The sequence below is a fragment of the Andrographis paniculata genome, unplaced genomic scaffold (genome assembly GCF_009805555.1).
Source record: "Andrographis paniculata isolate CXL003 unplaced genomic scaffold, ASM980555v1 Contig83END, whole genome shotgun sequence".
Classification (NCBI taxonomy): Eukaryota; Viridiplantae; Streptophyta; class Magnoliopsida; order Lamiales; family Acanthaceae; genus Andrographis; species Andrographis paniculata.
In genome coordinates, this window is record NW_026137621.1 from 3,834,969 (window position 1) to 3,862,811 (window position 27,843).

Consider the following 27,843-nt stretch of genomic DNA (forward strand, 5'->3'; position numbering starts at 1 on the left):
ATTAAAAAATTATTTAATATTTATTATAATTAAATGGAAAAATATATATATACAATATATATGTCATTTTGTAGAGAATAAAATTTTATATAATACAAATAAATAAAAATTTAAATATATACATGTTGGGTATAATATAAATTCATAATCAAATCATACAGTATAAATTTTATCAATTAAATTTAATGCATATTTATATTATTTTATTCATTATCCATTAAATCAATACACATTAAAATTCTCCAAACCCAAACTCAATTTTCTCGAAACTCCCCTAAAGAAAACACACGGTAAGAGTATATTTGGAATTTTTTTTAAGATTGATAAAAATATAATATAGATTAAATGAAAGAAAAAGTAATGACATAAATGTAAATAAACACTATAAAACTTTGAGATAATTGATACTGTTTTTACTAAAAAATAGTATGAGCAAACTTTTGGTTAACAAATTAAAATGACAAAATAAATACAATTTTGATGGATAAAAAGAGTATAATTTTACAGAAAATCACAAATGTTATAGAGTAGACAATCAAAATTACAATAAAAAAACACAGGTATAAATTTATAAGTGTGTTTAGCACATATTTTTATTTTTACTATTTAATAAAATAGTGCTTGAATATACTATGTTTAATATGAAAATTATATACTATCTTCGTCCGACTATAAAGTAAACATTTATTTTTTACACGGAATTTAAAAATTAATACTATTTTAATTATAGTAGGTAGTTAAAAGTAATATAATGATATTTTGTCTTATTTTTTAGTGTAAAAGTAATAATGTGATGTAAAGTATAAGTATTTGTGAAAAAAAAATTAAGTACTTAATGAAACGATTACTTTGTAATTGGACAACCCAAAATAAAAATACTTTCTTATTGGACGAAAAGAGTATACTTTTATTGAAAATTATTGTATAAAATAGGAAATAAAAAAAAAAAAAAAAAAAAACAAGAACGCAAGTATATATTTACTAATGCCGTAAAAATGATTTACATCTAGAAGCGGTCAAATTATATATTTACACTAGTATTATCATGTATGTAAATTATAGAAAAAATTATATCCAAACATCTATGAAAGTGTAGATCAAATTTTAGTACGCGGTCCGGTCTGATGCACTATATGGACAACCCAAAAGAATCAGCTATTTATGTACTTTCTCCGTCCCAATACAATAGTCTTATTTACTATTTTTATCCGTCCAAAAATAGGAGTCTTATTTCCAATAACTATATCACCATAAAACTACCCTACTTTTTTATTTTTATTACACAATTGCCACTATTTTTCACACTAATACACTCACAAGGGCAAAAAAGTCTTTTATTCATAATTTTTACCGACTACCGATATATATAATATCAATATTTCTTAAATCCCTTGTCGAACCCGTTTAAAATTATATTTATGGAACGAATGGTGGAGTAATATTTCATCATTCCATCGAATCATTGTGGTGTTCTTTCTTCAAAAATATCTCATTCGATTTCTTTATGATTTTTTTTTTTTTGTGATGTTATCCGATAAAATGAAGGTACAATCATAGAATAAAGAATCTAATCAAATTAGTAGATGTCTTTTTTGTTTCTATTTTCAATTTTATTTCTATACTCCCTCCATTTATCCAAGTGTGTATTTATTTGACTAGACACGAATTTTAAGAAAAATATGTAAGAACATAAATTTTTAATTTTTCTTTTTTGGTATAGGAAAGTGATAATTTTTTAATAAAAAAGAAAACAAAAATAAAATTGGATAACAAAAAAAAAAATGAAAATAAATTTGAATGACGGAGGGAGTAATACTCAATATAAAATTAATAGTATCTACCTCCCAAATGTATTGAAACAAATTATTATTATTTTTTTAATACGAAGTTTAAAAAATATTGATATTTCATTAATAATTGGTACAATGTAATAATCACAGGAGGGGTTATGGTAGTAATTTGAGATTGATTTTTTCAATCACCGCAAATCAAATACTTCCTCCGTTCTTTAACAATCTATCTATTTTTATATTATGGTTTGTCCCATAACAAAGTATCAATTTCTTTTTTTAGTAATTGTACTATCTACTTAACGTTACAAATACCCTTCAAATTTACAATATATTACACAAATGACATTACCTTTATATCATACAATACTAATAGGGTTAATTTAATCTTTTTACATTTATTTCTACTTTATCCTAATATAATACTAATATTTTTAAAACTCCGTACAAAAAACAAATGAATATATAGATATGAGACGAAGGGAGTATATAAATTGCAAATATTTTTGTTTCAAACAACTAAAATAAACTATATAATGTATTGTCCGTAGTAATATTGTATTATTGTATGTTAGTACAACACATAATATGTCAGCACGGTAACCGTCGCAAATACTTACATATTCTTTTTGCCTTTTTTTTTAAAAATAATAAAAATAAAAAATGAGTATATGTTTTAATTTATATAAAAACCGTTTTGTCATATGTCTAATAAAATTACAAGTGAAAATAATATATAATGATGTAGGGACACATTTATTACTTTTGGTAATTAAATAATTGACAATAAGTGAAAATAATATATAATGATGTAGGGACACATTTATTACTTTTGGTAATTAAATAATTGACAATAAATATGAAACGTGTGGAGTATCTAATACTACTACTATTATTCATTTACTATATATAGTATTTTAAATTTATTTTAAATTTGAAAAAGATGAATGAATTCAAAAGACTTCATTTGATTTGATTTGATTTCATTTTTTTAAGTTTAATTATTTATTTTGATTTGAATATATTTAAAATATGATGTTTTATTAAAATAAGCAGTACTCCCTCCGTTCCAATACAACAGTCTTATTTACTATTTTAATATGTCCTAAAACAATAGTCTCATTTTCATAAATAATCATGTCACCATAAAATTATTCATATTTTTTTATTATTATTACACAATTGCCACTACTTTTCACACTAATATATTCACAGGGACAAAAAAAATCATTTATCCTTACTTTTTTACCGGGAATAAGGAATTATATTTTTATACAAAATTATATGATAAAAAAAATTGAAAAAAATTCAAAGAACAACACCTTAGTCTTTAGTTTAATATACTTACGGAAAATATATAATTCAAATAATCGAAAAAAATATCAAGTCAAGACACCCATAATTTCTATAGATATTGAAAAAACATTTAAATATTGTATTATAACAAATTCATCAATATATTTTAGTTACATCATAATATAGGGTCTGTTTCTCCAGCTCAAAACAGCCCAGTTTTGAGCTTGGAGAAGTTCGGCGGACAGACCTTTTGTTTTTTTAAAAAAATTAAAAATATAAAAAAAGTTATAATAATTATAATTTAATAAAATATATACAATATATATGTCATTTTGTAGAGAATAAATTTTTTTATAATATAAATAAATAAAAATTTTAAAATATATGTACAAATATAATATAAATTTATAATTAAATTATACAAATTACTATACATTTATATTATTATATTCATACCCATCAAATCAATACACATCGAAACTCCTCAAATTCCAACCAAACTCAAACCCAAAAGAAACGTCAAAATTCAAACTCATCTCAAAATTCAAATAAAAAGTAAACCCAAACCCAAATTTCTCCAAAACCTCCTAAAGAAACACACCCATAGTCTCTATGTCTCAAAGCATAGGATTTCGAAATTTTGTAACAAATTAAAAAATAATAATATTACTTATGTTGCATAAAATCAACACTATTTATTTTCTGCACGTAATTTTTTTTTATATTAATATTATATTGGTTTATAGTGAAAATAACAAAATACAATTATTAAATTATGTGATATAAAAATAATAATATTTGTGTAATTTATTAAAAAATTTAAAGGTATTAATTATGTTATGTAGATAATAGAATTACTCAATTATAAAATAATACCATTGTTTTGAAACAGACAAAAATAAAAAATAATATCTTTTTTATGGGATTAGAAGAGTATTTTATTGGTCAGTGAAAGTGTTTACGATATATATTTTTTTATTTGATTGTATATATAAAGTATTGTATGTATAATAATATATTTGTAATTTAAATAAAAATTTAAAATATTTTAATATTAATATATGATTATTTTTTAAAAAATAAAAAACAATACTTTAAAATAAAATAGATAAAAACAGTTAAAAAAATATATATAAAACACAGTCAAACAAACCGGTAATTTTAAGGGAGCTGATTTTATTGACGGTTTTTCCCCGACCATATACTTTTCGACAACATTCTCAACCAAAGTCTCGACACGTGGCACTTCCCATCCTAGTATGTACGGAATCGCCAGGGGCTCCGGAGTCTCCTCGTACCACTATTCAATGAAATCAAAGAGGCCCACTTACGAACGAGTGGTGAGACTTGGTTGGGAGCTGTGGTCCCGGGCGTTTGTAGATCAAACAAGCTTTAAATATACCGCAACAAATTCTATTTGTATTGCGATGGTCCACCGTACAATACATAATGCACAGGGTACCGGCACATGTGCATGAATAGAATACAAGTGGACCACTGGACCAGACGCCGGTGTCCACCAATCACAACTCGACAACCTATTTGGGGAAACAGCCCTTGTTTAGGTGTCCGACGTGTCCCGAACTATTAATGAAACAGAGTAACAGCCAGTCAACAGCATATAAAAAAAAGAAAATAAATAAAATAAAATTCCTATTTGTTTTAATTATTTCTCTCTCAAAATAGATCGTAATTAATTTATTATTTTTGTTTGTAATTATTTATTATTTATATATGTAAATTATAAACGAAGCTGAATAAAACATTTTAGAGATTAATTAAATAATTAATTTTATGTATCGATTTTTTTGTGTTCATTCGAAGAGTTTTAAAGATTTTTTTTATTATTCTTCTTTTTTTTTTTTTTTTTTTTTTTTGCGGTTGTTAATGTATTTGAATTTAAATTTTAGTTGATAGTACTGGCAAAATTCGGATGCATCTGCACACGAATTAAGAAATATTATTATTTTAATAATAATTGATAGATATAATAGTGTAAAGATAATACTCCATCCGTCCCTGATCCCATGTCCATGTTGCCGTTTCTGTCCGTCCCACGTACCATGTCAGTTTTCTTTTGGAAAATGATTACACACTTTAATCTCATTTTAAATTTTTTAATTTTAATTAAACTAATTAGTTATCTTAATCTTAATTTATAATTATTTATATTATAAAATAATTATTTTCACTAATACATTATTAATTATCTATTAATTATACTCCTTCTAAAATACCGTGTCTACAGTGTAGCAGACATGCTACACAGTATCTGGTACGGAGGAAGTATTATTTTTACTTTTAAATATAATTGTATACTAAAGTGATAATATGATGATAAATAAGCATAAAAAAATACTCCTATTACTCCCTATGTCTCAAATAAATTATTTACATTACGACAGATACGATAATTTAATTAAAATATAATTAGTAGATAATTAAGAAATATACCGGTAAAAATAATTATAAATTAAAATTAAATAATTATACTTTAATTAAGATTAAGAAATATAAATTATAAAATTTTAAATATAATTAAAATGTATAATAAAAGGAAAATGACAAATTATACAAGACTCCTGAAATAAAAAAAAAAAATGAAAATTTTATGTGGGATTAAGAGAATAATACTCCCTCCGTCATTCAAATCTATACTCACTTTCCTTGGTTGTCATAAAAAAATATTCTCGTTTCTTTTCTAAGTAAAAAATTATTACACTTTTGTATTTTTTTTACTATAAAAGAAAAAAAGTAACAATTATTACTCACTTTTATTAAAACATGTGTCTGGTAAAATGAACACATATTTGCATGACAAAAAAAAGTAATAGTTAATGGCAGGGGAAATATAAAACTTTGAATTAGACAATAAAAATAAAAATACGTAAACATTAAAAAGTAGATGAAATGAGTATTATTCACCTAATTTTTCGAACAAAAATAAAATATACGAAGTATTAAATAAATTTAAAGAACACATAAATTTTTGTATCGAAAATAAAATGTATAAAAATATTAGATAAACTCAAAGCACCATAAACATCTTATAGTTTAATGATTTGATAAAAAAAAAAGCTTTTTGATTTTATAAATAGAATTAAAAATACAATAAAACAAATAATGGAATTTTATCCACAAACTTTTTTATATTCTCTCAGAAAGTATAAAAAGTGGTAAAATAATGGGAGACATAATTCAAATAATCACAGATACATTTTTATATATTTATAGAAACTGCAAGGACCCGTACGTTGTCTCTCCTGACGTCACAAACACAATTATCTCCTACGCTCCAGGACTCCAACACCAGAAAAATCCCAACCGTCGAAACAACAAACCATCTGTCCAGATCCAACCGGCCTCCAAACTCCCGGACCTCCATACAACCCCGATCAGAACAGCGTCTCCTACTCTCGGACCAATAAAAAATCGACAGGAAATTCTCCGAAACCAGGGCAGTATTCCAAAACCAGTTTTCCCCTCATCAGAAACCACCCAAGGATGTTGCAACATTATGATGCATAATTTAACAAGAGAAAGAGACAGCTGAAAACCCAAAAGTAAAGAGATAGATAGATAAGAAAGAAAAAATTAAATAATAATAATTAAATAAATATATATATATATATATATGCATATACACGGCTGTTGTTATTCAGTATTGACAATATATTATTCAATATATCTATTTTATAATAATTTATTAATATTAAGATACTATTAATTTTATATAAATGATAAAATTATTTACTTTTTATATACTGAGATGTAGTAGAAATAAATATAAAAAGACTAATCTATCGTATTGTATGATATAAAGATAATAATATTTGTATAATATATTATAAATTGAAAAGGGGGAACGAGTATTACTTTTAGTCTATTATAAAGAATAAATATATATAATAACAAATTGCAAATAATATTACTGATAGCACGCGACAATTATTTACACAATATATATTATTATTGACTTTTAACACAAAATATATTGAGAGTGTTTATTTGTACAAGTTTACAATTTAACAATTTTCTTTTATTTATTATATTAATTAAAATTTAATTTTACACTAAATAATTATTTTAATTTAAAATTTTCCTATTTAAAATTAAAGGAAAAAAGCAAAACAAAAAATATATATATATATATGTATATATATATAGAGAGAGAGAGGTTAGTAGAGTGAGAAATGAAAAAGAATTTTTGGTGTGTATGTAATGTAATGGTAATGGTAATGGTGGTGGGCTACACTTTTTACCATATGGAGTGGGGAAGCAAAATATCTGAGTGGTGCCAAGATCGACAGCGCATATATGTAGAAACGGTAAAAACGAGACCTAGCTAGCATCTCAGTCTCAATCTCCATCTCATCACATCACTACACTCCGCGCACCATTATACATACGTACATATATATATATATATATATATATATAGGGAGGAGTGGCCATAATTAGCCATTGTTGAAGGCGGTTTAATTTGTGTGCAGTATAAGTTTATCGTCGTCTCTCAATTTTGGGGGATAATAAGGGTTTTCTGTGTTGATTTTGGGGCTGTTATTTTTTTTTTTATTTTTTTTTTCTAGGTTTGGGGGAATTAATTGAATCGGAATGGGGAGGGGAAGAGTGCAGCTGAAGAGAATCGAGAACAAAATCAATCGGCAAGTCACGTTCTCGAAGCGTCGATCGGGATTGTTGAAGAAGGCTCATGAGATCTCCGTGCTGTGCGACGCCGATGTCGGTTTGATCGTCTTCTCCCCCAAGGGGAAGCTCTTCGAATACGCTACCGATTCTTGGTATTGTATATTACTGCTTCTCGTAAATCGGTCGATCGATTACCTATTTTTTTGGCAAAATCTTCTCCTGCTTGCTTCGATTTCACTTCCGGTTTTGTTTTTTTTGCTCGAATTTCTGGTTCTGACAGTAAGGTTTTTGAGTTTCTGGATTTTGGCGAATTTGGGGATGATATTGGGGGTTTTGGATGGATTTTTTAGATTTTGGTGAAGTTGGGGATGATTTTAGGGGTTTTCGGATGGATTTTCGTGATTTTAGTGAATTTGGGGACGATTTTAGGGATTTTTGGATGAATTTTCTGCGTGGTTGCTCTCTATCGGTGCGATTGTTACTGATTTTGCTTGTCATAAAGCTTCACATAAATTCATGGCTATGTTCTTCATATGAATTATTTGCACAAATTTGATTGAGCTTGTGTTTGTTAACTTGTGTTGTTTTGCCGATCATAATTCATAAACACATCTTTTCTTCTGCATTACTTATGACAATGATTGACTGTTCTCTGAAATCTTTTCCTTTATTCACTGTTGTAAAACCGTACTAAACATCACTTTACATTTCGAAACAAAAACAAAAACCCACTCATAAAAACAAATTGGGATCTAACAACAAGTTTTCTTGATATTCAAAACACTTCTCATCTGGGGCTTACCTACATGCATAAATTTTCATTTACAGGCTTTTATATGTCTTTTGTTATTATCTTTTCATAGCACTACAGCCTTCTTCCTTTTGCATTTAGTATTCATTGGGAAATAAATAAAATTGCGTGAAATATTCAAAGAAAATGGTACCATGTATTTGTACTAATATAGTGCATGCAATCAGGTGGAGTTGTCAGCTTCACTTGCAGGCTGGCTACAGTTTAGAATTGGTGTCTTTATACATAGATTTGTCGTTTGCAACATTTTCATGTCAAGAAAAATGCTAAAATAAAATAAGTAGTATTTTTATTTGTTTGTTTGTTTTTTATTTATTTATTTTTTTGAGTTATTGTTGTTGAAGTAGTAATAACAAGTGTTTATTATTATTAGTACTCCTTCCGTCTAAAAAATAAATATTCATTTGTTTTTTACACGTAATTTTAAAAATATTAGTATTATATTGAAATATAGTAGGAATAAAGTAGAAATGACCAAAATAATCTTATTAGTATGCGTGATATAAAGACAATGACATTTGTGTAATATATTGTAAGTTGTAATGGTATTTGTAATATTAGATAGATAATACAGTCACTAAAAGAAGAAATTGATATTTTATTATGGATCATACTAAAATGAATACTGAAACGGAGAGAGTATTAGTATTACACTAATCTTTTCTTTTCAGCCCTCAAGTGAACCTAACTTTTTAGCCTTCTGAATGTGCAATTGAATGTTTTTTTTTTTGCACCTTTCTTGGAGACTGTGTTTGAGTATGTCACTCACTATTGAATTTTTTTATTGTTTGTTTGTGTCTTAGGTTCAATGATGTCTTCAAATTATATAATAGTATTATGATGATATTTAGTACCAAAGTATCCATTTAGGGTTGTGAACCTTTTATTTATTTTTTATTTTTTGAGTTTTATAAAATTTTAAAAATATTAGAATATTTGATATTTGATACAATGTATTTTTTTAAAATATTATTATTGATAAAAAATATTAAAAATTTTAAAGTGTATGTGTTTGTTTGTTTAGAAAAATAGTTTGGAGAGATATTTATTTATATAAAGTATAGAAAGATTGTTCGAGTAATATAAAAATAACGAGTATGTTTAATACATTAATTTTTTGGGGGAGAAATATATTTTTCATGAAAAGTAAATATAGCGTAATATATGTTCCAAAGGCAGAATTTTTAAAGGGGTGGGATAGGTCATGAACTTAGCCTTGTCTAAATTGTTCAAATTGCCGAAGATTACGGTTTGTCAAAATATCAAACCGACATCGAATTTTTCGAATGACGATTTCGATTATTATTTTGATTACGGTTTATAAACCGACGGTTTTGGTTTAAAAACTGTCGGTTACGGTTTGAACTGTCGATTTATATATATATTTAATTTTTTATATTTTTCTTTTATATTTTCTATTTTTTTTCTATATTTAAATTTTATTTTGAAAATAATTAAATTTGATTTTAATTTGATTTATATATATTTATTATGTAAAAATTATATATAGATAATTAATTAAATTATTACAATATAAAAATAATTAAAATAATAAATTTAATTAATAATTAAATTTAATTTTAAATTAAAAATAATTTATAAAAATATTGATGTAATAAATAATAAGATAATTTAAATTAAATATAATTATATAATAATAAAAACTAATATTATAATATTATATTTTTTAATATATTAATAATCATTTATATTATTAATATTAATTTTATTTTTATAAAATTTTACTAATCTATTAAAAAATTTATTATAAATATATTATTATTATTATACAACACACACAATTTTAAATTTTAACCTAATCAAACATTTACACATCACAGCCCGCCGCCGCACCGGTCATCAGGCTTTCTTCTTCTTCTTCTTCTCCTCCTGCTTCTTCTTTCCTCCTCTCCTCTTTCTTCTCTTCTTCTTCTCCTCCTCCTCCTTTCCTTCTCCCTCCTTCTCCTCTTCTTCTTCTTCTTCTACACTGCGTAGGAGAGATTTAGAAAAAAAAAAAAAAAGTAAACCGCCGGTTAGAAACCGAAACCGAACCGTGAATGACGGTTTCGGTTTGAACCGTAACCGGCGGTTCGGTTCGAAACCGAATGGGCAAGACTGCGAACTTGCAAAACTTGAGGCTTTCTTGTTAGTATTAGGATTTTAATATGACTTTTGTTTTTCATGAAAAAAAAAAGTTGTTAATTTAATTTTTGAAAACTATGTTCTGAATCTCCTACATATAACCTTGTTACCTTTTATAATAGCCATTGGATTATAATATATCGGTGGAGATTATAATACAATTGGATGCAAATATAAATTAGCCATCCATGTTGCAAAAAATTTTGAATTTTAAATTCGATGAAATAGATCTTGTTCCTAGTATAAAAATTACTACGATGAAAATAAAATTGACATTGTTGTCGATCCTTGGCTATTGCTGCAGAACATGCTTCATGTTTTATTACATTAGAAAGTGTACAAAATTATCGTATTGAAACTAAGTGTTATACACTTGTATGGATAATATCTCGTCGATTTTGAACCCTTACAGCATGGAAAGGATCCTCGAAAGATATGAAAGGTACTCGTACGCTGAAAGGCAGCTGAAGGAGCCCGATCTCGAGTCAACGGTTTAGTACACAAACACTTGTTATAATCTTTTCCATGAAAGCAAAACCTTAATGTACACATTTTTGAACAGGGAAGTTGGACCTTAGAACATGCAAAGCTTAAGGCTAGGCTGGAGGTCTTGCAGAAGAACCAAAGGTCGGTTAGGACAGCTAATTCGATTGCGATCATATGATCTTATGACAACAGTACTATGAACATATATGTGTTAATTATGTCTGCAGGCATTACATGGGAGAAGAACTCGACAACCTTAGCATGAAGGAGCTGCAAAACTTGGAACATCAACTCGATGTTTCGCTTAAACACATTCGAACTCGCAGGGTAATGTATCCCTTTATTTTATTTTATTTAGTTTTGAAGAATATAGATTTTGTGTTATCAATTAATAAACCTTTTTTTTTTTTTTTTTTTTTTGATGACGTCAATTAATAAACTTCGATTTTATATAATTGTGTCAAAACTATATATGTATAGTGTGTACACTACAAAATAAATAGTATATTTGTAACGGAATTCCGTTCCTAAAGTTCACGTAGCTAACGTAATTTCATCTCTAATTTCGTCTCTAATATCATTAGTAACGGAAAAAGTGAATTTATGAACAAAAAAACCTCGTTACAAAATTGATAATTTCTTGTAGTGGTATTTCAAATATGTAATTTTATTTTTATACACTATTCATCTATACAGATCGTTTTTTAAAATTCATCTATACAAATTGTTTTTTTAAAAGATGTTATATCAAATTTTTATTTTCTCTTACAAAATATTACATCAAAATACTTATATTTCATCGCAAACTTTTGTTGAATTTGCAATATCATCCCAATTTTCTTGTCTTATATATATATATGTGATGATTATTCTAGTGATTGATAATTGATTTTTATCTGCAGAATCAAATCATGAATGAATCAATTTCTGAGCTTCAGAAAAAGGTTTGATTATATTTTACTTATATGTTTTTCTTTTGAGAATTTTTTTTTATCCAATCACTCAATTTTTTTAAACAAAATATATATATATATACACACACATATTCTAACAACTATTTCATCTAAAAAAAATATATTAGCAAAAAAATACACACAAAAACCTTTTTATAGTGTATGTTAATGTAGATACGAAAATTTAAGATGGATATAATTAATAAATAATTAAAATATAATAATAAAAGTAATGTCCTTATAATAAAAATAGTTATAAATTAAAATTAAGATAACTAATCAGTTTAATTAAAATTTAAAAAATAAAAATAAGATTAAAATGTATATTTCTTTTTGAAAAAAAAAAGTGACATGAGGGATATAAATGTATTGTGGACACAATACATCGGACGAATGAAGTATTATATTTTTATTCCATTTTTTGTTATTACGTATTCCGTCAAATAAATTTTTTATCTGTCATTTTAATTTGTCCATATCAAAACTTCTCATTTTTTTTTAAAGAAAAAGTAACTATAAATTAAATACCAAAATGCCTATACATTGTACTTTTCACATTACTTATTAAGAGAAAAATAGATATTATAGTACTTTATTACGTTGGATATCTATAAAATATTAATTTATCTTAATCTGCGAGTAAAAGTCAAAATATTAGAGTTTAGGATTTATCAAGTTGTATGTTGACTAAATTAAATAAGGACATTGTTTATTTAAATGATTTTCTTTAAATATTTAAAAGAACATTATACTCCCACTGTCCCGCAAGAAAGTTGCCATTGACTTTTTGTGTGTTGATATTTGAATATTAATTATGATATCAATACGCAGTACAAATTAAAAAAAGAAAACAAAAATATATTTATTAGTCTCTTATAATACATATACAATGATATTTATCGAGTAAATTATTCAAATATAAGGATATTTTTAATGTTAAGTACAATGACGCAAAAACTAAATGGCAACCTTCTTGCGGGACGAAGGGAGTATATATATATATATATATATATGTGTGTGATTTGAAACCTATGCATGGATGCTTCACCTTGACCTAATATGAATCTCAGGACAAAGCATTGCAGGAGCAAAATAACTTGCTTACAAAGAAGGTATGTAAATATTCAATTTTTACCCTAACCCAAAATGCTAGATGCTCAATTTGATCGCAGTATCTTTTTTTTTTTTTTTTTTTTTTTTTTTTTATAAATTTCTTCGAACATATCTACTTTGATGTACTAATAAGAACTACATATATTTGCAGATCAAAGAGAGGGAAAAGGAATTGGGACTAACGACGAATTCGAGGGAACAACGGCAAAATCACGACGTGAACTCGACTTGTTACAGCCAACAGCAGCCTTTGAGCACCTTGAATGTCAGGTAATTTAATTTGATCGATAATATGGTAAAAGTAATGGAAAAATTATAAATTAAGCACCCCCCTATGTAATTTTCTTTTAAATTATTATTATTTTTCGAATTAAATTAAAATTTAGTATGGTAAAAAGAATTTATTTCCACTTAGAACAAGATTTTTTTTTTTAACAAATTTTAAAGGCAAACTTATTTATAATTAACCTACGGTTTGAAATGTCTATGTCATTATCTCTTATGGTTTAAAAATTGAATGAGTCTCTATTGTATTTTTGAAAATATTGCACTTTTTTTTTTTTTTTTTTTTTTAAGGCACTCTTTGCAATATTTACAAAAATATTTCCTACAAGTGGGATTATAAACAAAGTCTATAATTTTAAATAATTAATTATTTATCCAATAATAACATTTTTTCTCAATATTAATCGGATTTGAAATTTTTTAATTTAATTTGTTTATTAAATTATATAAATTATTTTTAATTGATTTAACAACATAGGTGAGATACACAATAATTAGGATCGTATACCAAATTAAACTTGCATATATATATATATATATATCTTTTTAATTATAAAAATTGTTATTCTAATCTTGAAAATAGCATTATTTATTATTTTGATCATTTAAGTAAATCATCTATGGAAATGGTTTTGTATTTACTCGTCACTCTAGTGGTTTTATATCGATAGGGTATGTGACATTCATGCGTACCTATGAAAAAATGGCACGTGACGAGTCTACAATGCGCACGTGTCATATGCAAATATAGAATTATTAATGTAAAAATAGTGTTGAATATGGTTTTAATAAAAAATGATAGTAATAATCTATTAAAATTTTTCATAGTGGAAAAATGGAAACAAAACAAGTAATATATCTTATTATTATTGTTGATAAAAACCTCTACCCGAACCTAATACCTGCAAACTATTCTTTACTATTTATTTTAAATTTAATTTTATTTCTTTAGTATTTTTGTGCATACTTTGTTCTAGTTAGATTATTGAAATTATTTGTGATTTGAAATTCATTTGAATAATATTTTGATTTCATATTTAATGAGAGAAAATAATATATTTTTATTAAAAATTATACAGATGAATAATATTGATTTTGGTTTAAACCAAACACACCCGAGTCGTTGTTTAGTTCTTATGTCACTATTATGCGACGAGGGTGAATTTATTTGGAATATAGGTTTTTTTTTATTTAAATAATAGTTTATATATATATACACGATATTTTATGAGATAAAATAATTTAATTTTATAGAAAATCGCACGCAAGAATACCCAAGTTTGAAAATAAAAGTCGCACATTTTACGCTCGATCCGGAGATAGCATAATTTTTTTAGTCGATGTATATATATATATATATACATATGACGTTCGTGCTTTTGCAGCCAAATGTATCTAGCGCCAGGAGAGAACAGTGGAGAAGTCGACGTGCCACCGGGACAACACCCGTCGTCGGCAAATTCAGTGATACCTTCATGGATGTTGCACCACACAGATGGCTAAAAACACTAAGAGGTAAAGACATCATCATTTAACAATATTGTAATGTACCAAAGCTTGCTTTGCCTATGTTGTCTTTGATCCATTTTCGAAAAGAATACTCGAGAAACATAAAATTCTCGATGAAAATATGGTAAAAAAGAAATTGAGAAAAAAAAAAAGTGAAATGGAGTATCATTATGTTATATGATATTTAGAAATAAGCTTGGAGGGATTTTGTCCCTTTAATCCGTTGTTGTTGTTGTCGTCGTTGTTTTTATACCGTGTCTTGTTACATGTGATGTATGTATTTAATGGTAAAAGTTTGTCCGTAGAATTGATGATATATTCTAATGTATGTGTTATTAGTGTGTCTTGACTCTCAATTGTTCAAAATTTGGGGTTTGTTTGGATGTACTATGTTATACTAAAAAAATATATAATTTTATTTAAAAAAAAATAGATTATATTACAATTTACAATACAGTTTAAATAAAATATGAAATAGAAAATTCAAACTCAAACAAAAACTAATTCCATTGGATTTATTTTGAAAATAATAAATATTTTTAAATAAAATATATATTGTTATGAGAAAACAAATAAAGAATACAGAGATTTTATTTCGGGTATTTGAACTTATGACCTCACATTCATAAGTCCAACTCCACACCATCTCTTACGGAACAACATTTCTAAATAATTTTTGGTTTATTAACTTAGGGGTTTGTTTGGTTTTAATTTGAAATGGGAGTTTTGATTTAATTTTAATTTTAAAAATATTTTATTATAATAATTTTCAAAGATATAAGTGATTAAAAACCAATATAAGTGATTTAAGCTTGAACCAAAAAAATCATACGTACCCAAGTTATTATAAGTATAATGTAATTTTCTATAAAAGTATGCTACTATTATTTTTTATATCACATCCAAAATGCTTTTCAAATAAAATAGAATAATTTTTTTAGAATGAAAATCGTAGAAAATTGCGTTTCCGCACTCCAAATTGATTGACGGCAATTTCATTGACGGCGGACATAAACGATGGCGACTCCTCCGGCGGCTCTGGCCATCTTCTCGGACAACAAATTCTCTTGCGAAATAGCACCGAAACAGCCTCGAACAGCTTCTTCCCTGATCCGCCCAAATCCTTTCATCCAAATCCAAATCCAAATCCAAACCCAAACTTAAACCCTTATACCCTTTAATCCCAATCCCAAATCTTTACTCAATACGTCCACGAAAACCGATTTATTTTAGGTTGAACACCGGCGTATTTGGACAAGAAGGATGAAAAATCTGATGAATATTTAAACACGACTGTGTTTGATTCAAATTAAATGATACTTTAGTTTATGTTACCGCGCGGTTGATATTTCAATGGTGGTATAAAAAAATAATACTCTCTAAAAGGTCACATTTACGTTTTACGTCATTATATTTAACATTAAAAATATCATTATATTTGAATAATTTTACGAATTTACTTATTAGTATTATAAGACACTGATGAAAATATTTTTGCAATTTTTCTTAATTTACACTTACGTTTTGATATAATAATTAATATTTAAAAAACCACATGCAAAAAGTAAATGAGATCCTTAGAGCCCGGACGGATGTAATAATAATTTTTGTTACCGCCATATTAGCCCCGCTAATATTTCAGTGGTGGGACCAAAAATAATAGTAGTAATTTATTTTTTGGTATAGGACCAATTTTATTATTATTTTTTGGATGAGATCAAAATTAATAATAATTATAATAAATATTAATTTTTGCTATGGTAAAAGGTTTGGTTAGGTCCGGTGTACTGATTAAAACATGTCCCCAATTTGTACCCATAAATTGACCAGACGCACAAACAAACAAGACGTCGTGATTGCAACTCATATAATAATTTTATTATACTCAAAACACCTAACCAAAATATTACGACAAAACAGAGAAATTCTTTTATTATTATTATTATTATTATTATTACTCCATGATTTATTCTCTGTTGCAACACTCACTTTTGCATCCTTCTGTTGTGATGTTAAAATATTTCTTTACATAATTGACTGTAACTATACAATGTGTGTAATACAAAAGTTTGTTTCTTCAATATATATATATATATATATATTTTTAACCTGAGGCATAAGAAATTAGGTTGATAATATAAAAAATAATATTCCCTCCGTCTGACTAAAAATCTAATTTAGTTTTTACATTATTGTATTTAATATTAAAAATATTCTTATAATTCTATAATTTTACACAAATGTATTTTTCCCATAATTTACAGATGAAGTTAGTATGTTATGCTATTGAATATTACTCCCTCCCTCCGTCCCGGCTACAGTATCCTTTTACTATAGACACGATAATTTACGAGAGGAATAATTAGTAAATAATTATGAATATATTAGTGTAAAACAATTATCGTATTGTAAAAATAATTTTAGATTAAGATAACTAATTAATCTAATTAAAATTTTTTAAGAATTAAAATGTATAATTCTTTTATATATATATATATCATGTAGGTAAAAAATTTATTGACCAAACAAACCTATTGTTCCTTATATAATATACAAGATGCTAATCCATCCATGCCACAAAAATACATTTAATTAAAACAATAAATAGTATTTCTAAGGTCAATTTCCATGATGACAAGGCACAAATGAAGACATTAGAATAATTTCAACAACCAGCCTAATAATTCAGAGAGGTATGCACGTTCATTGACACAATCAAAAACCAACTTTCTAACACTACACTTCCTCTACTAACATCTCTAATTACCTTAAAAACAGACACACACATATATATACACATATATACATACACATGTATAGACAGACAAGTTTCACACAGAGCACAAAGACATACAGATTTTTTAGAAGCGTTACCTTGAAGATGAAGTTAAGAACAATGACGGGACTGCGAATGAGCCGAGCTGCCGCGACGCGAATCTGCGCCCGTGTCCATACGTATATCCGTTCGCCAATACAGCACCGCAAGAAGACAGCAAGTTTTATTAAGACAGGAGATAATTCTAGGATTTCGAACGAATTCACTTCAAGAAATGAATTATTACCAGAATCCGGGAACAGAGTCATGGTCGTGGTGGATTCGAGCGCTGAGGCCAAAGGGGCTCTCGACTGGGCGCTGTCTCACACTGTTCAGAGCAACGATATACTCATTCTCTTACATGTAGCCAAACAAGGTAATAAAGATAACATATTTATCTACATTTATAAAGTGCTCGGACATAATTTATCAGTTATTCGACTAATGGTTCTGCATGTTTCAGACGAGGGAGAAAACAATCAAAGGGCGTATGATCTTCTTCGCGCAACAAAGAATAAGTGCCAACTAAAAAGACCAGAGGTAAATAGACATATTACAGATAATGTTCTTCGATCAAGACATGGTTCAATGAAGCAAGATCATTACATAATATAAACATTTCAAACCATAGTGAAATTCAATCGATGACACTATAAGATAACGACAAATTCTTGTTCTATCATGACCTAGGTGCAAGTAGAAATGGCATTTCGGGAAGGAAAGGAAAAGGGAGCGGCGATTGTGGAAGAAGCTAAGCGATTGGGAGTATCGCTGCTGGTTTTGGGACACAGAAAGCAATCATTCCTAAGGCGTTTGCAAACTATATGGTCGAGGAAACGGAGCAGAAGCAGGGTTGTGGATTACTGCATTCAAAATGCTAATTGCATGACAATTGCAGTGAGAAGGAAGAACAGGAAATTCGGAGGATATCTAATCACAACAAAACGCCACAAGAAGTTTTGGCTTCTGGCCTAGCAAAACATTTGGTGTTCTTAGTTCGAGTTTTTCGCAGTCATAGGAACGATCAAAGCAAGGAGAATGTCGCTAGACAAGCAAATGAGTAGAGCTTGAAAGGAAGACATTCTTTTCGATTCACATTTCCTACATTCTAAAGAAAAATTAGAACTTCATTATATCATACTTGTACCTTATATCACGTTCAATTTTGCGTCTTCATAAGCCATGATCTGCAAGAAAAACGAAGCTTTGTTAAAAATAATACACGATTAAAATTGATTCGAGGGACTGAAAATGAGAAAGCGCAACGTACCTGTTTAAAGCGTGAGATCTTCAGAACTTCAAACAGAGTAGGTATAGTATTATCTAGAACAGATGCACAACTATTTGACACATCAACAAATCTCCATGACATAATTAAACGAAATTCCGACAGATATCACAAGATACAATAGAGAATCTACCGTAAGAAATTCAGCTTCTGGCCATAACTAATCTTTCGTTAAACAGCACAACTAATAAGATTAAGCTATTAGAACTGTACAGGTAACATATAGTTTATTTATTTACTTTACAATGCAAATATGTATCCATGCTTGAGCATGCATAAACACGTTAGCAAGAATGAACGAGCCAAAAAACAATTATGTGCACTTCAATAGAAAATCAAATTCTAACTGGATTCTTCGGTGGAAAGATGAATTCAACACAAGAATAATCCCCTTATCAGCCAATAAACTCCCATTTCCTTGATTTGAGTACCTGGTCAGAGGTTACATCTTCGATCTCCCTTCCATGGTCCAGCAATGAAGGAAAAGACCTTAATCAGGTTTTTCATGATGGTTTGTCGCACTTCACCATTCAACAATGAGAAATGATGCAAATCCGCAGATTCATTTGAATGCTTTCTGAGAGTTAAAGCTATATTGAGGTCTATATACAATTCTGCACAGCTGGTCATATCCCGCAAGTACTCCAGCCCCAGCCACACCAAGAAGCATGTTAGCTGTTACTCCTCTGAACAGAGCTGTAAAACCTTCAGCATGAATAATCTGGTGAAAGGCGTGCATGGCACTGCTGTACTTCACTGGTTGTCCGGAGGTCAGCATCATTCTTCGTCGTAGGGTGTCAAAAGGGTAGGCACAGACCCCAGAAACAGTGGTCACACTCCAACCCAAGAAAAAGCTAGCGAAGAAATTGTCCTGACAAATAAAGTAGTTGTTAAGTCCTTGTCTCGAACTAGTAAACAACATCCAAGGCAAAAAAATGCATATAATATACATTCAAACTTCAAAAGAATGTAAATGATTAAAAAATGGGTTCAATGTATGACATACACTAGTTACAACGCATTGTATGTTTTCAAGAACACACCATGTTATGTAAAACTAAAATGACAAGATGACCGCTAGGAAAAGTTTTATTATGTAAACCACTATGAAATGAGATTCGCTAACCTGTAATTGACCAACCAAAACAATAGGCTTCAATGTGTCATAGATCCCAAAATACATTCCTCGGTAAAGTGTAATTCCCAATATTGAAACCCCAAACCCCCGATAGAGACCTGGGATTCCATCTGTAGACAAGGTTTTACAGTATACATCTACTAGTCCATTGAATTGCCGCTTTCCATTGATAGGGCATATCCTAGCATCCGTGCCCAAACGAGTCCGTGCATAATCTAGGTGATAAAGAAACAAAGAAGTAGTAGCCCCTGCAGCACTTCCCGAAGCCACATTCCCGGCAAACCACTTGATGTATCCATCTCTCTCTCTTGAACAACCAAAGAGACTTTTAAAGTAGCCCTTAAACGCAAAATTAAAAGCCTGCATGAAAGTGTGCATATGATATGATTCATGAAGAGAAAAGAAGATTGCAAAACAAGACAAAATATAACTGTCACGTGATAAAAGAAAAAATTGCTTCGATCTTCTATGTGCATGTAAGATGAGACAAGATGTTCTTCATTTTATTCTTCTAATTATGTATGTGCCTCGGTGAATACTTAAGTCAACCTGCAAATCATACAACATTTAATTTCTTTTACAGTTATCCAGTCTCCTAGTGATTCGAGCACTTCAAAAAAGTCAGAAAATTATGTTACATGATTCTGCAGTACACCCAATCAGCAAGCAGAACATCTCAATTTGAAACATGAAGAGAAGACACCGAACTTAGACAACTATAACAATAGGGTATTCTACAGATCATTTTCATATATCATAATGAAAAGACAACATGTACCAAAGGATCTCCTGAGAATTTAAAGATGCCAAGTGTATTCACCTAGGAAGTTAACAGATTTGTCACGAAATACAAACTCATTCATATAAAGGATTGTCATGCAAGGAATTTCCTCAAATTCAAATTTTCTGGAAGTTAAGGAATGTGACACTTTTGCACAAAAATTAAAGGAGACAAGGCCCGATTGACAAATGCAAACATGCCTGAGTAGGAAAATATCTAATGACATTGGCCTGGTTGCCCCTCCAAAATGAGTAAATGCCCTCCTCCCGGAAGAGCCTCTGGAAGCAATCACCAACCCCAACATAAGGCTTTTGAAGCTGTCCCCTCTTCAATAATTCTCCTTGATTCTGCAACAAAAGCTTAACCCTTTCAATTGGAGCTGCGGCACTTTTTGCTACGACAGCTGCAGACCCTCCCATGAAGAAATCTAAGGAAAACTTTTCAGATGGCTTTGCCATCACAGGCCCTCCCTCCCTTTCCCCAACCATTCCTGTCAAAAGTTACAACTATTAAACCATAGGTATGCAAGAAATTTCCGGCACTTAGCTTAATTTATTCACTATTTTTCATCCCCCAGTGATGAACCTCTACTAATAATATCGAAAAAGTTGAAGCCAACTATAAAATTAGAGGAATTTAAATGTTAGCATGATAACTAGACAATCCCAAATGATAAATTACAATTCAATTCGGCTATACTCAACTTGTAATACACTGTAAGCAATTCTCCATCAAGAAAAAGTATGGGCAATCTTCACTCATGAATCCATTATTCCTATAACTAATTTCGATGACAGCCGTGCTCTCAAACAAGAGAACACTCTCTAGAGCATTCATATAAATAAAACATCAAATAACATATCTCCAATCGACGCTAGAGGTGAAGAATAACACTGCTAAACATAATATGGAGAAACCAAAACCGTAGACCTGTTAACTCCAAAACGAATTACAACAATTGCTTCAACATAATTCCAACCAAAACATGCCATTATCTTCAGCCTAAATACCTTCCCATTGCCAAACAGGTTCAACCTACACATATTGCTCGAGTTACAAACTGAAATCCGAGACATTGATAACCAAACATTAAGCCTGCATCAATCACATACACACGCTTCCCAATACCCTTTCTAACTCTTCAAACCCTAATCGAGTCCTCAAATTGTCCATCGAAAAATAACCGTGCAATTACCATTATCAACCGAAAATTAATATTCATTGCGGAGTAAACAAAGAATAAACATCGAATTCATTAATGATTCCTCCATAAATTTTACCTCCAGGAATTTGGGGCGCCAAGGGATGAAGGTTAAAGGTATATTCTCTCTTCTTTGCCGCTCTTGTATTGAATAAAATTTCATATTTTGATAAACATATGTGTATTTATATCTATGGATCGAAAAGATTCCGTTTAACGTCCGCCTCTTTAATTCTATTTTAAGCATCGCTGAAAATAATTGATACAGAATTATTCTGGTTTCGTTTTAAAATTATTTTTTAAATCGAAATAATAATACGGAGTATATATTTTGTACTATAGTGTCAACGCAGTTTGATGCACAATTTATAATAAAGTGTCAAACCTCATTTAGTCACAGGGTTGCTTTGATTTCTACTTTAATTTAAATTTTTATTTAAATACTATTATTTAAAAAAAAGTAACATGCACGGTCATAACATTCATCCTACTTATATTATCTCTATTTCGGATGCTTCGGTGGTACAACACCAATATAGACTTGGCCAAACCGCTTAAACCGTCGGTTACGGTTTGTTCGAATTTCAAATTGAAATTGAATTGTCCGAATGACGATTTTGATTACGGTTTGACGATTTCGATTACGATTTATAAATCGACGGTTTCGGTTTGAACCGTCGATTTATATTACTTTTTTTTTCTGATTTTTTCTTAATATTAATTTTTACTATTAATTTTGATTCCGATTTTAATTAACTAAATCTTTGTATTTTTGTGAAAAATTATATAAATAATATTTCGTTTTTATAAAATAATTATTTATCAATTTATTAATTAATAATTAAGAATACAGTTATAATTTATACAATTGTTTAATAAGTTAATTTTTAAATTAAATCACACTATTGCAAATTTAGAATTATTTTAAAAAAAACCGCCAAAAGCTTCGGTTTCGGTTCGAACCGCCAGTTTGTTCCATCAAATATCGGCCGTCGAATCTGCATAAATTAATTTTGACCGTTCCTTTTAAAAAAATAAACCCACTCAAACCGTCGGTTTGAAACCGAAATCGGCGGTTCGAACTGAAACCGCCGATTTAAGGAGGCATAATTTTACAAATATATATATATATAATTTTGTCTAAATCTGCGATTTACAGTTTAGTTCAAACACAAACCAAAATCGAACCGTCGAATTGACAGTTTCGGTTTGATTTGAGCTCAATTTCAGTTCAAACCAAAACCGCCTGTTCGTAAACCGGACAACTGACGGTTCGAACCGGCGGCTCCAAACCGAATGAGCAAGTCTGCACCAATATTGCTATCAAATATGTTAGGCAAACTTATGTTACCATCATATAAGTACAGTAAAGATGGTACGATAGTTTGAGGTGAATTTTTAAGATAATATTACAGGGTCAAAGCTTCAACGCCTTCAAATTCACGTGTCATACATGATTGTGTGCATAGGCCCACTTCCGCTTCATTTTACATTATATATTATTACATTATTCACTTATCTGTCAACGAGTTTTACATCGCAACCTCACGAAAGTTACAAAAATAAAAAAAAAAAAAATAGGGAAAGAAAAGGGGATTCCAATTATTTTTCTTAAAAAAAAAAAAGGAAAAAGGAAAAACCAAGCACGTGCTAGTCATGTGAGGTTGATACCCGTCTTTTATTAGCACTGGCAAAGCTGCTCCCTAGAGTAAGAACACTTCGCACATAACACAAGGCCAAGGGGGAATTAATTCAATGCAAAAGGAATGCCATTTCAGTATCACTCCCAATTTCATCAATGCTCGCTAGGATTTTGGAATTCCTGAACTCGCCTCTGCATTGATTCCTCGTTCATCCTCGATTCCGCGCTGATTGCTGCTGCTGCGGCGGCGGATCACCTGACCGACCGACCACTTGCTGCGTTTCCATTGGCGCCGGCGGAGTCGGTTGGTTAATTATCGCCTTTGATGAGTTTTGGATGAACTTGTTGATTTGGAGGCGCGGGGATTTTTCGAGGATTTATTGATCCGGAGGCGGATTCGGTTTTATTTGTATATTGAGTAATCGGATTGGCGCTTGATCGGATCTGATTGGGGGAGTTGCGTTCCGTGTGGCGAAATATGCGGCGGCGGGCGTCCGACTATCGGCGCCCGGTTAGAAGGAAGCTATCGTGCTGGATCTGGGCGGTTTTGGTGCTGTTCTTCGTTGTAGGTGCGATTTTGTTTGCTGTGCAGCCAAGCTTCCACGGCAGAGATCGTGTGGAGCAACCTGTTTTGGTAAGATTCGTCTGAGTGAAATTCACTATCTCTAATTGTGTGTTGTTTTGTGTTTTTTCTAGTTGTTTGTTGCATGATTTGTTAGTTTTTGTTACTCCTTTGGTTTGAATGAGTGCTGCATGATTTTGAAGATAAAAAATGTTCAATTGCTTGTAAACTGAAGATCAAATGCTTGTCATTAGGGTTTGGTGAACTTTAGTATCAGTTTAGTTAATGTTTGTCTTCATTGTTGAATGATTATCATGGAATTAGGTGTTTGAGGCTTTGCAAATTGTAATGGATTTGCAGTTATAATTTTGTGCAAAATTCACATTGTGGTGTAGCAACCTTATTCAGGATTAAATTCATATTTGAGATGAATAGCAGCCCTGCTGATATGCTGGTTCGTTCCGTCGGCAGAAACTAGTCGATTAGATAATATAATTTAGGTCTGATTTTCTACTTAGTGAATCTGTAGTTGGTTTGTATTCTGGCATGAAATTTTTTGTTGGAGTAACTAGATTGGCTGATAGTTGTGTTGGTTTAATTGCCTGCGATGATCATCTAAGGTGAAGATTAAAACTAGTGACATTTTCTTGTGTTGATACATATATTGTGAAAATTTATTAGAGGTTGGACTTATGTTGAAGACATTAATACATTTCAATGTTGAAAAGGATATTCGGGAAGCAAGCAATAGTATTGAATATCCTTCTTTGGATTGCCAAGTTTTCAGTACAAGCTAATTTGCTGATCATAGGAGAGTAAGATAGTGAATTAATCCTTGGCACCCTGGATACAATTTTCTGTTGTTTTGACTATATAATAACGGGAAATTTGGAGCGGATTGGTTGTTTGAAATACTAGATGAATGTTGGGACATGTTTATACGGAAACTAAAGAATAGTGAAAGATCAATGGGCATCCATAGACTGTGCTTTAGAGGTTCAATCCTTTTCGACACTACAGTGATGACGTTCTTGGATCATTTCTTGCATTTATTGTACGGTTTTATTTATTTATTTTTATCTAAACTAGTGTTTCCCTGCATGTTAGAGATTTTAATAGCCAAGTAGATAAGCATCTGCCATAGCCTTTATAAATTTGTAGATAGCTCCCTTTAAATCGACGTAACAAAACCGTAAAGGTTTTGAATTTAGAGAGTACAAATGATTTGTTACTGTTTTACTCCATTCCCTCGGTGATTAGTTGATTTTAATACAATTTAGAATCCGACATCTGTAGGAAAAAGCAAGTTTAGTTTGTACCCGATTCTTGTGAAAATAATTCCTTTGTCAATCACTGAATCTGCAGAGCATCATCATTATGGGTTCGATCGATCGTGTAGGTCATGTTATATAACTTGAATGTTTTCTTGCAATGTGTAAACCTCGAAAAAAGTCAACTATAGCTAAAGTTATAGCTTAAACTTGCTTCGAGTTTTTCTAAAAGGAACTAAGATCAGAGTATCTTAAGTTTGACATTCTGCATTTCATTCTTATATGCTGTTAAGTATTCGACTGTTTCTCACGATCTGTTACATCAAACTTTAGATCTTTCCCGTGCAACAACAAAGTTACCGTGCTTATTTCTAAACTTTTCCTTATTTTCCAGGAGATAAATCCCAGAAATGACCGAGCTGTTCACAATAGTCGTAACACAACCGAAGAGATAGCCATCGCCGGATCATACGCGAGACAATTATCCGAGCAAATGATCCTCGCCAAAGCCTACGCCATTATCGCAAAGGAACACAACAATCTCCATCTTGCTTGGGAGCTCAGCTCAAGGATAAGAACTTGCCAATTACTTCTGTCGAAAGCCGCAAAGAGACAAGACCCCATATCTCTCGAAGAAGCCGAACCGATCATCGAAAGCCTGTCGACCCTAATTTTCAAAGCTCAGGACGCTCATTACGACATCTCAACAACGATGATGACCATGAAGAACTTCATCCAGTCGTTGGAAGATCGCGCGAATGCCGCCACCGTTCAAAGCACCGTTTTCGGACAGCTGGCCGCCGAGTCGATGCCCAAGAATCTCGAGTGCATTGACATCAAACTCACATCTGATTGGCTGAAGAACAAGTCGATATCGAATCTAGCAGAAGAATCGAAGAACTCTCCCCGGCTCGTCGACAACAATCTCTACCACTTCTGTATATTTACCGACAACGTTGCAGCCGCATCTGTCGTCGTTAACTCGACCGTCTCCAACACCGACCACCCAAAGCAGCTCGTGTTCCACATCGTGTCGACCGGGATAAAGTACGGCGCAATGCAGGCTTGGGTCCTTAGCAACGATTTCCGAGGCGCGACGGTGGAAGTTCGGAACATCGAAACGTTCGATTGGTTGAACGAGTCGTATTCACCCATCGTCAGACAACGGGAAAACATCGCGGGTACAAGGAAATACTACTTTGAAGGCTTCGACGCCGACGATGAGCCCAAGTTCCAGAACCCGAAGTACGTCTCGTTGTTGAACCACCTCCGCTTCTACGTCCCGGAGATTTTTCCGCAGCTCGAAAAGATCGTCTTCCTCGACGACGACGTCGTCGTCCAGAAGGACCTGACGCCGCTCTTTTCGATCGACCTGCACGGGAACGTCAACGGTGCAGTCGAAACGTGTCTCGAAGCCTTCCACCGGTACTACAAATACCTAAACTTCTCGAACCCGATTATCAGCACCAAATTCGACCCGCAGGCGTGTGGGTGGGCGTTCGGGATGAACGTGTTCGATCTGATCGCCTGGAGAAAGGCGAATGTGACGGGTAAATATCATTACTGGCAGGAACAAAATGTCGACAGGTCACTTTGGAAGCTCGGTACTCTCCCGCCGGGGCTTCTGTCGTTCTACGGTTTGGTTGAGCCTCTCGACCGCAGATGGCACGTCTTGGGGTTGGGATACGACCCAAATATTGATGCCCGGACGATTGAAACGGCAGCGACTATACATTTCAATGGGAACATGAAGCCGTGGCTGAAGCTGAGCATTGCCAAGTATAGGCCTCTTTGGGAACGGTACGTGAATTTCGAACACCCGTATTTTCAAGAATGCGCTATAAGTTGATCGATTGATCGCTCGATCGTAAATGCATGCATGCATGGATTCTTGAATTGATTTTTCGTAATCGATCTGATCAAATCGACCGTATGCGCGGATTCTTGAATAGTTTTCGCGTAGTCGACATTCGCCGTTCGATCGATCCATTGCCGCTTGTCGGGACGTTTTTGGACATATATATATGTGTAGAATTTTAGAGTATAGAAGTTTTGAGATTGGTACGGTTTGAAATATATTGTTGTTCTTCTCACGCCTATTCATTGTGGGGAA

At 30.6% G+C, this 27,843-nt stretch overlaps 4 protein-coding genes across 9 annotated transcripts; 3 read left to right on the top strand and 1 right to left on the bottom strand.

Annotated features, from left to right (window-relative positions):
- Positions 1 to 7,483: 7,483 nt before the first annotated feature.
- Positions 7,484 to 15,373, top strand: LOC127241762 (truncated transcription factor CAULIFLOWER A-like). The gene is made up of 8 exons (XM_051260963.1): positions 7,484 to 7,885; positions 11,099 to 11,177; positions 11,249 to 11,313; positions 11,400 to 11,499; positions 12,075 to 12,116; positions 13,196 to 13,237; positions 13,390 to 13,508; positions 14,909 to 15,373. Exons 1-8 carry the CDS (start codon positions 7,701 to 7,703, stop codon positions 15,024 to 15,026), a joined length of 750 nt encoding a protein of 249 aa, XP_051116920.1. The 5' UTR covers positions 7,484 to 7,700; the 3' UTR covers positions 15,027 to 15,373.
- Positions 15,374 to 15,909: 536 nt separating this feature from the next.
- LOC127241868 (ADP,ATP carrier protein ER-ANT1) lies at positions 15,910 to 22,439 on the bottom strand. 6 transcript variants are annotated; one of them, XR_007836649.1, is made up of 9 exons: positions 22,335 to 22,439; positions 21,255 to 21,544; positions 20,262 to 20,633; positions 19,567 to 20,006; positions 19,118 to 19,170; positions 18,995 to 19,034; positions 18,095 to 18,175; positions 17,907 to 17,969; positions 15,913 to 16,155 (listed from the first exon to the last, which is right to left on the bottom strand). XR_007836649.1 is itself a non-coding variant. In XM_051261103.1 (4 exons), the coding sequence occupies exons 2-4, from the start codon at positions 21,540 to 21,542 to the stop codon at positions 19,698 to 19,700; spliced, it is 969 nt and encodes a 322-aa protein (XP_051117060.1). In that variant the 5' UTR covers positions 21,543 to 21,544; positions 22,335 to 22,439; the 3' UTR covers positions 19,327 to 19,697. The 6 variants fall into 6 exon arrangements, 1 of the variants encoding a protein (XP_051117060.1); XR_007836648.1 differs by having other exon boundaries at positions 15,910 to 16,155; positions 17,907 to 18,175; XR_007836647.1 differs by lacking the exon at positions 15,913 to 16,155 and having other exon boundaries at positions 17,606 to 17,969.
- Positions 17,929 to 18,822, top strand: LOC127241869 (uncharacterized). Its single transcript, XM_051261104.1, has 3 exons — positions 17,929 to 18,223; positions 18,311 to 18,387; positions 18,538 to 18,822. Exons 1-3 carry the CDS (start codon positions 17,929 to 17,931, stop codon positions 18,820 to 18,822), a joined length of 657 nt encoding a protein of 218 aa, XP_051117061.1.
- A 1,532-nt stretch (positions 22,440 to 23,971) lies between the features above and the next one.
- Positions 23,972 to 27,821, top strand: LOC127241879 (hexosyltransferase GAUT11-like). The gene is made up of 2 exons (XM_051261135.1): positions 23,972 to 24,531; positions 26,125 to 27,821. Exons 1-2 carry the CDS (start codon positions 24,376 to 24,378, stop codon positions 27,577 to 27,579), a joined length of 1,611 nt encoding a protein of 536 aa, XP_051117092.1. The 5' UTR covers positions 23,972 to 24,375; the 3' UTR covers positions 27,580 to 27,821.
- Positions 27,822 to 27,843: the final 22 nt, after the last annotated feature.

Excerpts from the sequence above, each read along its gene's own strand:
- LOC127241879 (XM_051261135.1), top strand. The coding sequence starts at position 24,376 with ATGCGGCGGCGGGCGTCCGACTATCGGCGCCCGGTTAGAAGGAAGCTA. Across the intron at positions 24,532-26,124 it reads GTGTGGAGCAACCTGTTTTG|GAGATAAATCCCAGAAATGA; the intron begins GTAAGATTCGTC and ends CTTATTTTCCAG.
- LOC127241762 (XM_051260963.1), top strand. The coding sequence starts at position 7,701 with ATGGGGAGGGGAAGAGTGCAGCTGAAGAGAATCGAGAACAAAATCAAT. Across the intron at positions 11,178-11,248 it reads AGCCCGATCTCGAGTCAACG|GGAAGTTGGACCTTAGAACA; the intron begins GTTTAGTACACA and ends ATTTTTGAACAG. Across the intron at positions 13,509-14,908 it reads TTGAGCACCTTGAATGTCAG|CCAAATGTATCTAGCGCCAG; the intron begins GTAATTTAATTT and ends GTGCTTTTGCAG.
- LOC127241869 (XM_051261104.1), top strand. The coding sequence starts at position 17,929 with ATGACGGGACTGCGAATGAGCCGAGCTGCCGCGACGCGAATCTGCGCC. Across the intron at positions 18,224-18,310 it reads CTTACATGTAGCCAAACAAG|ACGAGGGAGAAAACAATCAA; the intron begins GTAATAAAGATA and ends TGCATGTTTCAG. Across the intron at positions 18,388-18,537 it reads GCCAACTAAAAAGACCAGAG|GTGCAAGTAGAAATGGCATT; the intron begins GTAAATAGACAT and ends ATCATGACCTAG.
- LOC127241868 (XM_051261103.1), bottom strand. The coding sequence starts at position 21,542 with ATGGTTGGGGAAAGGGAGGGAGGGCCTGTGATGGCAAAGCCATCTGAA. Across the intron at positions 20,634-21,254 it reads TTAGATATTTTCCTACTCAG|GCTTTTAATTTTGCGTTTAA; the intron begins GCATGTTTGCAT and ends ACTTTCATGCAG. Across the intron at positions 20,007-20,261 it reads TTTTGGTTGGTCAATTACAG|GACAATTTCTTCGCTAGCTT; the intron begins GTTAGCGAATCT and ends TTTATTTGTCAG.